The sequence below is a fragment of the Rhinolophus ferrumequinum genome, chromosome 6, assembly GCF_004115265.2.
Source record: "Rhinolophus ferrumequinum isolate MPI-CBG mRhiFer1 chromosome 6, mRhiFer1_v1.p, whole genome shotgun sequence".
In the NCBI taxonomy this organism is placed as follows: Eukaryota; Metazoa; Chordata; class Mammalia; order Chiroptera; family Rhinolophidae; genus Rhinolophus; species Rhinolophus ferrumequinum.
In genome coordinates, this window is record NC_046289.1 from 64,695,880 (window position 1) to 64,706,458 (window position 10,579).

Here is a 10,579-nt window from a genome sequence, read left to right on the forward strand (position 1 = left end):
TCCTGCTCCCCTGTTGCTGTCCAGCCCTCACTTTGGCTATGAATGGAGGTAGGGGGATGGCAGACCTCGCCTCACCCCTGCAGCCTCTTCCGTCTACACCGCTCCTCCTCAGACCTGATCTAGGAGCCTGGGCTCCAAAGATGACAGAGAACATTAGGTCTTAGATGCATCTCTCCCTCCTAGGCTCGTGCTCTGCTCTGGCCTCCCAGCTTTAACAACACGGGGTGGGCAGGTGATGGGAAGCCTGACTGCCACCCCCAAGGCTCTGCCCCTAGCCTTCAGAGGCTTTGCTGGAACTCAGTAGAGTGTGTGCGGCAGCACAAGAAGAAGGTGAAAGATGGAGTAAGTATGTGTGTGAGGGAGAAGCCCAGGGCAAGGAGCCTGGGTGTGTCACGTTGCTGGGAAAGTAGATGCATCTGACTCAGTGGGAACATCCGGCAGGAAAGGAAGAGAGAGCGCAGAGACCTTTCCAAGCAGGATGGGAACTCTGGGGCTGCGGAGATTGGGTGTGGGGTCAGGAGTGAAGGCCTGGCCAAGAAAGAGGCTAAATGTGGTGGCGAGGAGAGCACAGGCAGGAAGGGGTAGCTCAAGGGGCGCAGAGGTTGTACTTCTGGGGCTGGTCTGGGAGGACAGAGAGGGCGATGGGGCTTTTTGCTCTGGAGACAGAAGGGGACAATTTATGGCATGGAATTAGGGAAACTGAGGCCTGATCAATCAGGGATGTGGGGAATGCAGGGAACTCTGACCCTCCCTTCAGGTTCCAGAGATTGGGGCCCTGTAACTACTGAAACAGGTCCCAGGCACGCCTAATACAGACACCACCTTTCTTCCCAGCATCCCAAACCCCAGGTCCCAGAGGTTCTCAGGGTGGGACTGCCAGGCAAGCTGTTCCCCTGGGCAGAGAAACCAGCCTTAGCTGTACAGGGAAGATTTGGGGAGAGACTTTCCCAAGAATACCTGCTTCCTTTCTCTGCGTCAGAGAGGCTGAAAAGGCCAGCCCTAGAGAGCAGGGTCAGGAAGGGCCCAGAGTTAGGAGCCCAGGGGGGAAGGCTGGTGGTTAGCTGTGAGCGGTGGTGGCAAGGGCACTGCAGGAAGGCCCAGCACCCCACACCAAGGGGAGATCCGAACAGCTAAACCTTGCAGGAGTGGCTATACTTTAAAATACAGGGAAGACAAAGTCCAACCCAAAGGAATGAATGACTAATGGTGTTATTTTAGGTATGTGGTAGTATTTGGTGGCCTAGGGCAGGTGACCTTCTTGATTCCTTCAAATTATTTAGACCAGCGCTGGTGAGGAGAGGGAGGGACGGCTCGTTTGAGGTGGTGGCCCACAGACCAGGGAGCCTGCAGTGTCCTGTAGGCCTTTGTGTCCTGTAGGCCTTTCTCTACTAATGCGAGGGACGCAGGCGTAGGTTGTCTGCCCATCTGCCGGCACGCAGACCCAGGCTGAGGCACAGGGCCTTGGGGTAAGCAGGGCCTGGGGCAGCCAGGTCCTCCGCCAGGGAGAGGTCTGTCAGTCTGTCTGGGTACGCTGGGGCAGGGCAGGGAGAGGTGTTGGGCAGGGCCAGCTGGCTGCCGGTGCCTTGGTCCTCGCCCTCTGAGAGTGGACGGGTGGGGGCAGTGGCCGCAGCGTTCCTGGCTAGAAGCCCAGAGGAGTCTTTTGTAATCACAACATGATCTCGTGTGCTGAGCAGCGAACCGGCAGGGAGAGGCCGACAGAGGCCCGGCTCCGGCGGCTCCAGCGTCCCTCCTGCTCTGGCTCCCCGGGGCTGCTCTGGAATTCTCTCTGTGCTCGCTGTTGCCATGCACTCAGCTGTGAGTGGCACCTTGCCCTTGGTCAAGGGCTTCTTGGGGCTAGGAGAGGGTTGGGACACCAGGAAGCATACTCTGGGGGCATCTGGGGACAGCTGGGCCCGGGAGGAAGAGGGCTGTGCATAGGCGGGTGGGCGGAGGGGGTGGGCAGGGGCATTGATCACAGTAGAGACCCTGCAGCCAGATAGGGAGCTGGGCCTGCCTGCCGAGCTGGCTCTCTTCTGTCACCACCGCCAGCAGCTTATGGCCCGGAGACGCTGGGCCCCTGGGAGCAGCTCTTTCCCACAAGCTGGGCACAGGCCTGAGGAGTGGGGTCCAGGACCTGGGAGCTCAGGACCCGGGGCCTCTCTTTTTACTGTGCTTCTGGGCCTGGGAGCCAAACAGCTCCCTCCTCGACCTCCTGAATCCCCTGGCAACTTCCCAGTCACAGCAGGTTCTGCTGCCAGAGCCATTTATAACTCCCATTCCAGGCTCTGCTCGTAGAGGAGCTCCCTGGAGAGCCGGGGGATGGGCAGCTCACTGCTGGGAGCTTTGGGCCTGGGTATGAGGCCCTGACCTGAGCCCTTGGGGAGGCAGAGAGATAGGCAGACAGGCCTAGTGGAGTGGGAGCTTGGGGCCTTCTATGTGCCATCTTCTCTTGTGACTGTTGCTTTCGGTCTGGGGTTTGTTCCTTGGGTGATAAGAATCTGGTTGGGTGGGAAAGTTGGGGCACTGGTACAGGATGGGCCCAGCAGTCAGGGTCTTAGGCCCCCTGCCCTCTGCAGGGGCCTCACGGGGCCCAGTCCCCGAGGAGCAAGCAGGAAGATAAGGATGCTGAGCTGGACCGGAGGATAGTTGCCCTTCGCAAGAAGAACCAGGCCTTACTACGCAGGTACCAGGTGAGTAGGCTGTGCCAGGGGCCAGGACGACCCACTGGGTGGGCACTACCTGTCTGACCCTCAGACCCTGTGTGGTGGCCTCTCCCTGCAGGCTCAGCCTGGGTACAGGGTGAGGGTGGGTGTGGTCCACCTCAGAGGCTCTGTGAGGGTCTTGGGGACTCTGTGATGGGGTGCCTTTGTCCCCTGGTGTCCCACTGGTGTCTCTCTGTGTAGGCCTGTTGGCGTCTGTGTCTCTGTGCCTCTGGGGGGCCGTGGCCTGTGCTGACCCAGGGCCCTCCCACAGGAGATCCAGGAAGACCGTCGGCAGGCAGAGCAGGGGGGCATGGCTGTGACCCCGCCAGAGCTCCTCAGACCTGATGGCCTCACAGTCACCATCAGCCAGGCTCCCGGGGTGAGCGCCCCTGGAGACAGGGTGGGGTGACAAGGAGGTGGACGTCCTGCCTGTGTCGGGGGAAGACAACTGCCCCTGCCCTGCTTCTCCCACTTACATACCCTCCAGCTCTCAACCTCATGCAGCCCAGGCCATTGGTGTCCCCCAGTTCCCAAAGGGCCACAGCTGAAAGGCTACAAAATAGAAGTCTCCTCATACCCTTTTCTAGTCCCACAGCCCTGTACGTATACCCCAAAGCACTGGTTACTCCTAAACCCCAAGCTGCAGGGGGACAGAGAAGTGGGGCTGAATGCCAGGCACAGTGGCTGAGGGACAAAGCCCCACTGTCCAAAGTGCTCTGGATTTCCCAGCTCAGAGATGACGAGTCACTGTGGCATCTTGGGCCCGAGTGGCCCCAGACCCTGGATAACCTAATGCCACTGGCATGTGAATGCCCTGTGTAGTCAGCTCCTCTGTGGGCATACCAGGGAGGGCCAGGGCTGGAACCCGGCCTGGGGAAGCATGCAAAGGACCCAGCCCCCAGCTCCTGCCCAGGACTGCCCACATGGCCTGAGGGCACAGCACCTCATTCTGCAGGGGAAGCGGGTGGTCAGCCAGAACTGGGTAAGGAGCACCCTTGGACCTGGAGCAGCCAATGAGATACTGGAGAATGAGGAGGTAGAGGACCTCACTGGTACTTTCTGCCTGGAGGAGCGGGTGGAGCTGGCGGTGACCATGGAAAACAAAGCCGAGGTAAGCAGGGTGGGCGGCGGAAGCCCAGGTACCAGACAGGTAGTCTCTTCTTCCCCACGCAGTTCCTCTGCGTACTGCCCATGTTCACCTCGCCTAGGCCAAGCGGATTGTAAGTGAGAAGCCCACAAAAGCAAGGAACCAGGGGGCAGAAGGGTCATCTGGAGAGGGCTTGGGCCGGAGCCCCTCCAGGCAGAAGGTCATCAACATGGATTCTGCACGGAAGGTACATCTTCAAGATGGGATGGGACATGAATGTGGTGGTCCCCATTTGGTAGAGGCTGAGAAGCTGAGTCACATATGTCCCCTATCTGTGGGGACATGCCCAGGCAGCACCAGCAAGAATTCACACCCCTTCTTCTTTTATTGGGGCACTCTTCATTTTAGGTGGGGCTTGCAGTGAGAGAGTGTGATCCAGCCCCTTACTCTACCTGGACCTCTAATGGCCAGTGGGTGGGGCCCCTTGGGTGTGGCCAGGAGGGTGCAGGGGACTGGCCATGGGCCAGGTATGACCTCTAGGTGGCAGCAGCCCCTAGTCCTGGCTCTTGCTCACAGCCACTGGGTGTCACTGTATTCTGGGTCTGGCCACACACCCCTGCATCAACCTTGTGGACAAGTGCTATTATTATCCCCATTTTACAGATGAGGAAATGATATACTGAGAGGTTAAGTAACTTGCCCCAAAGACACAGCTAGCAGGTGGCTGAAAACCGTGCTTATGGCAAACAGCACATTAGAGATGGAACGTATCTAATTTCTAGATGGGAACATCGAAACCTTGAGAGAGGAAGGGGTTAGTAGACTCTGGATTTCCATTCCAAGCTCATGGCTCTTTCTGGTTCTACCCTGTAGTCTGAGTGTCTTCTTCTGGCAGGGTGCTTGGGAAGCGCGGAGTGCAGGCCTGGTCCCAGGCCCAGCTCCCCACCGGCCAGTGTGTGGGCCCCTGGACGCGGGCTGGGACTATGCCCAGTGGAAGCAGGAGCGGGAACAGATAGACCTGGCCCGCCTCGCCCGGCACAGAGACGCACAGGGTGACTGGCGCCGCCCGTGGGACCTGGACAAGGCCAAGCCCACGTGGGTGGCAGGGATGGGTGTCTTGTTGGGCTGACATGCTTGTGGGCTTGGGGAGGGCTCACTGTGGGTGCTTATTGGAGGGCTAGTGGGACCCTCGCCACCCTGCGGCTTTTGGGTCCGGGCTCTGTGTGGGCATTGGGTCTCCTGTCTATCTTGGGCCCACCATCTCCCTGCTGCCCTCAGTTCTGGAGCTGGGTTTGGGAGAGGGGGTGTCGGGATGAGTCTTGCTGCAGCCTCTGTCCTCCCTGCACCAGCAGCCTGACCCCCCCGTCTCTGTCTCCACAGGCTACAGGACCTCGGCAAGCCTCGGGAAGAGGGCCAGGGCAGGGCGGGTAGCACCAGGGGTGAGCCAACACCTGCCCCAGCCTGTTCCCCTCCATGGCTTTTTACACCCTTTGTCCCCCTCTTCCTCCTTTCTCTGTTGCTTGGTTTACGATGTATTTTCAGAGCTGGAAGGAAGCATGGAAGAACATCTTCCTTCCTCTCCCTTGCCCATGTCCTCCCTACAAACCCACAGCTCCTGCCTGGGGTTCTGACCCCAGGTCTGGGGAGATGGCTCATGAGGAAGACTATGGTTGCTTACGGGTGAAAGTCCCATTTTCTCTGCCCCTGGACTGTGATAGGAACAGCTCTGTGAATTAATGGCCCCCAGAATTCACAGAGCTGCGCTCCTGTAACAGTTTTTACACATGGGAAGCTGGGGCTGCAGAGGCTGGCTAGACACTTAGCGAGGAGCGGCAAAGCAAGCACAGGGACCCAGCTCTCCAGGTCAGGGCTCTTTCTGGGAGCCAGAAAACCTGCACCTGGAACAAGGGAAGGACCAACAGCGAGCGTCCTGGTCCTGGAAGCACTGGTGTTCCTGCTTTGGATCCTCCGTCACCCCATCCTTTCCCCATTTCCTTTGTCCCACTTAGGTCCCAGGAGCCCCCGGAAGCCACAGCCCCCACCATTGCCGCCTGATGGCAAAGGTGAGTTAGGAGAGGAGGAGCCCCATGAGTTGGCGCAGGAGCAGGGCTGCTAAGGCCATCTTCTCTCCTTGATTTGTGGACCATTTCTTGCAGGTGGTACTATTCGGGGTGGGCAACCTAGCCGACCCTTGGTGACACCAGCCACACGCAGCAAAGCCCGGGGGACAGAACGGCTGACTGGCAGAGCCCGCAGGTAATAGGTGGCAGGGGGCAAAATCAAGGGAGGCACCTGGGTTCCTGATTTCCTGGTCTGCCTTGCCCCTGGGAGGTCAGGTGCCTGCTCTGCCTCCCCCACCCCCAGCCCCACCCCCTGGGGGACTGGGGAGCCTCTGCCTCCTGGCTGATGGCTGCCTAGTGGCAAGTTAATGAGATCTGGGGAGAGGCCATCAGCAAAAGCAGCAGCAGCAAGAGCCTGGTGCCCAGGGAGCTGGCAATAATTACAGCAGTTACGTCCCCGGGGAAGTCAGGCGCCTTTCCCAGGCAGCACAGGCAGGGACATGCCTGGAGTCCCCACAGAACTCACGGTGGGACAGGCAGGGCCATAGACAGCAGCCGGGGACCTGGGATGGGGCTGAGGAGGGTGGTGTTTAGAGGAGACGGTTGGATTTGGGGAGCAAGGTGGGCTGGAAGGGAAGCATCCTGGAGCCTCACTCTGGCTCTGAGGCTCCCGAGACCTGGGGCTCTTGCTTCTCCCGGGGGAACATGGGCCACTGGCTGTGGTGCAGGGGATATGAAGTGGGGAGGGCCCGCCCTGTGCTGTGTTTCTGCAGGTGGGAAGACAGCTGCAGGACAAAGGAAGACAAGCAGGAGGTAGAGAACCAGGAGGTGGGTGCCTGGACAGAGGGTGGGCCTTGCGAGGGACATGAGCCCTGGATTTGCCGGCCAGCAGGGCCAATGTCTTGTTTCAGGGACGTCAAAGCACCAGCAAGACTCTGAATGGGAAGGAACATGCACAGACGCAGAGCAGGATGGAGCAGGGCAGACCCCCGAGTGCCCCGGCAACCCCAGAGGGGCCACAAGCGGGTTCAGGAGCTTCAACAGCCAGTTCGGTCCCTGGCTCTCTGCAAAACATGGACTTGGTTCCCCTTGACCTCTCTCTAGGAGGCCCCAGCGGCCCTGGGCCTGAGAAGAGCGTGTGTGTTCTCAGTCCAGGGCCTGGGGCCCAGGACAGCCCTGTGTCCTGGCCGGATGGCTCGGAGCAGCCCTTGGGGTGGAACAATCCCCAGGCTGAGCCAGAAGTCCAGACTTGCTCTGAGCCACTAAGAGGAGCAGGGCCCCTAGAGCCCAGAGAAGACAGGTCTGGCAAGGCTGGGCCCCAGCAAGGCCTGGCACCGCGAAGCAGGCCCCCCAGAGGAACCGGCCACAGGGCAAGGGGCACAGGAGGTGTGAGGAGCAGGACAGGGTGCCCTGGCCCCACAGGGAGACGCTGAGCAGGGGGAGCAGGCTGGGGACAGGTGGAGGGAGGACACAGTCAAGAGCCTTCTTTATGGTGGGCGTCTGCTTGCTGGTAGCAAACAGTCTGGCTGAGCAGTTTGGCAAACTCTGGCACAGTGACACTTGAGGGCAGAGAGCTGTCCTTCCCTGCACCTCCCGTGCATATCCCTGTGCACGTGTGTTTTCACCAGCGGGTACAGCCCCTGGTGTATTCCTGTGCCACAACTGGTCTCTGAGGCTGGTGAGCCCTGTCCTGGGCCCATGGCTGCCTAGGTCACAAACTTCCCCTCAGGGGGAAAGAGCAAGGCTAGAAGCACTTAGCACTTGGATGGCCTGGCCTCCCTCTCCAGGGGCCAGCTGCCAGCATCTCAGGTGCAGGCGGCCTCAGCAGCTGGCACAGCCAGCCCAGGCCCGGGCCCTTTCCCACGCCTCTGCCTTGCACCCAGGTGGCTCAAAGGGTGGCCAGAGCAGGGCAATCTCACCAATTAGTTAGAAGCCTCCTGCCTTTCTAGAAGAGGAGGCTGAGGCCCAGAGAAAGGCAGCTCACAGCCGGCAGGGGCTGCACTGGGGATGGAAGAGCAGAGCTCAAGTCTCCTTTGCAAAAGGGAGGATTCCCGGAAAGTCTTCCTCTCTGTAATGGGGTGAGGTTGGGCGGGAAGTGGACAGTCTCCTCTCCTCACAGCATGGGGGGTGGCGGGGAGCTTACCACCAGGAACCCCCTCCCCTACACTCAGATCAGACATGCGTGTACCCTGAATAGGGGTCAGGGCGCAGCCCTGCAGCCCAGGGTCATTTCCTGCCATCTCCTACTTCCTGCCCCCACCACCTCCTACACCATGGTCAGGCAAAAGCAAGGACTCAGAGAGGACAAACGGCGACTCCAGCTAAGTATGACATTAGGACTTGTCTTTCCTACTTAAGTCTCCATTACTGCCCCTCCCCTGAGGCCCACGTCTGGTGAATTATCCAGACTCTGCACAAGCTGTGGCTTCCTCTCAATTCAACAAACATTTCCTGAGCACACAACACCAGCAACGTAGCCAGTGGGCGATGGAGACTTTGCCAGCAAGAGGGAGGGAAGAAACCTAATCATCCGGCAGATCCAGGCTGCACAGCAAACTGTTTTTGGCTGTAGGTGCCCGACAGAGGCTGGCGATGGTGGTAGGAGCCCAAAGGGAGCCATCCCGCCTCTGCTCGCAAAGGCAGGACCCCTCCCTTTCTCATCATGTGTACCCTTTGCCCCCAACCTCTTGCCTGGATCTCCTCTTGCTTGGTCCCCTCTGCTCCCCTCCTCTCTGGTCCTGTCACGGTTGTTCCTCTCTGCTGCAGGTCCCAGATCTCACCAGCACCCCTAGGTTCTCTAGGGATCGTCCAGATCATCCCCAGGATTTCTCCACTGGCAAAGTGAGGCCGTCACCATGGGGCTGCAGCCTGGCCTTCCTCACTGGCTCTTGTTCATTCTCTGCCCTTCTATTCAGGAAGCATGAGGAGGGAATCAGATTATTTAGAGCAATGCTTCTCACATATGAAGGTGCAGAGTAATGCAGATTTGAATGTAGTAGGTCTTGGGTGGGCCTGGGAGTTTGCATGTCTAATGCATCTCCCGGTGCCGCCTATGCTGCTGATAACCACACTTTGAGTAATAAGGGTGTGGACTGGCAAGTAGGGAGGACGGGGGGTGGGGGGGGTGGGGGGGTCGGGGGGGTGGAGGGGAGGGCAAAGATAGTCTCTAGACTCCTCAGCCGGTTGCTGGCATGTGGGGGAGGGGGCTGTGCTGCCCCTGTGCGTGGGAATTTCCTGGCTTCAGAGCTGGCTGGGAAGCTGAGGCACCTGGGAAGATGCTTGATAGGCCAGTGAGTGGTGGCACCAACTTCCTGTAGAAGAGACTGAGAAAGCTGGGTGGGAATGGGATGAGGTGGAAACAGGTGAAAGGTGTGGGAGTGGGGTTGCTAAGAGGGATTTTGGGAAGGCTTGAGAACATTCCTATGTGCATGGGAGGAAGCCCCTGTGAGACACGAATAGGCAAAGGGTGAAAGAGTCCCAGCTCAAGCTTTCCTTTTGCCTTCTAGCCACACTCCTACGGCTTTGGAGCTTGGCTCTGGCCCTGGAACCCAAGGCTCCCAAAGGATGGAGCTGGGGTAGAGCAGGTTCAGGCAGAGCCCTTGAATGCATATGTCTCAGAAATAACTGTGATCAAGAATTGAATTCTAGGATTCACAAACTGCTTCCAACCCCCAATACTGCCAACGGTGTAGCTGTACCTTCGCTCAAGGTCATGTGCCCAGGCACGTGTGACTATGGGACGGGGATGTAGAATTCGGGCAGCGCTCTGTTTCAGCCTCACGATAGGACCTAAGCAGGAGAGAAAGTTGTGCAGCAGGGCTATGGAGACAGAGGGCTTCTGTCCTTCTTGATGTTCAGAGAAAGGATGACATGGGACTCACGAGGGGCTCAGAGGATGGAGATTGGCACAGGATGTCGTCACTAGAGGAAGAGCGCAGGGCAAGGCAAGTATCACTGGGCTTTTCTCAAAAAAGGGGAGCCCCTCAGGATCAAGGGAACCAGCAGTTATGGCGGCCACCCCTTCTGCTCTGGGATGGAACCAGCTATGGAGCAGGAGGGAAACATGGTTCGACACCCCTCCACAAGCCTTGGGGTCATGGAAAGCCACCTCTCTCTTCCCTGTTCCTTTGTTTGAAGGCCTGGCAGCCTTCCTCTTGGATGCCCTTCTCCTCTCCAACCAACAGACCAGATTACTCTTTAAAGGTGGGGACTTCTTCATGGGACACAGCTGTCAGGAATCCAGGCACAGAGCTAGAGGAGCTGAGAAGGGAGGGCAAACAAGACTGCTGCGAGCCAGTGGGGAGATGACAGCTTTACCTCAGGCCTCAAAACAAGGAGGGCAGAAGAGGCGGAACCCCGTCCTGGGCCCAGACCACCTTGCAGAGAGGAGCAGCAGGCCACATTGCAAGGGAGGGATTGTTTTTGATGACAGGCAGCGCGGCAGAATGAAACAAACATGGGCCTTCGAACCCGACAGACTGACTCTCAATCCTAGGTCTGCTCTCTGCTGGCTGGGTGAACTCGGTCCACTTTAACCTCTAAAAGCCACAGTTTTCTTTTCTGCAACGTGGGTCTAGTAAAACCTACCATAAAGGGTCATTCAAAAAATTAAAGACAAGAGTATGCAAAATATACCTAACACACAGTAGGCACTCTATTAACAGTAGCCTGGCACCCAGAAGGCACTTAGTAAATATTTGTTAAATAAATGAAGTAGCTGTTTGGTGTGA

At 58.4% G+C, this 10,579-nt stretch overlaps 1 protein-coding gene across 1 annotated transcript; it reads left to right on the forward strand.

The window, feature by feature from the left end:
- The first annotated feature begins 1,673 nt into the window (after positions 1-1,673).
- Positions 1,674-8,950, forward strand: CCDC9B (coiled-coil domain containing 9B). The gene is given in 13 exon segments (XM_033109682.1): positions 1,674-1,695; positions 1,698-1,757; positions 1,760-1,815; positions 2,577-2,690; positions 2,974-3,081; positions 3,658-3,813; positions 3,911-4,036; positions 4,685-4,884; positions 5,170-5,228; positions 5,799-5,852; positions 5,946-6,045; positions 6,623-6,677; positions 6,761-8,950. Coding segments are annotated over 13 exon segments (1,632 nt in total). The 3' UTR covers positions 7,283-8,950.
- Positions 8,951-10,579: the final 1,629 nt, after the last annotated feature.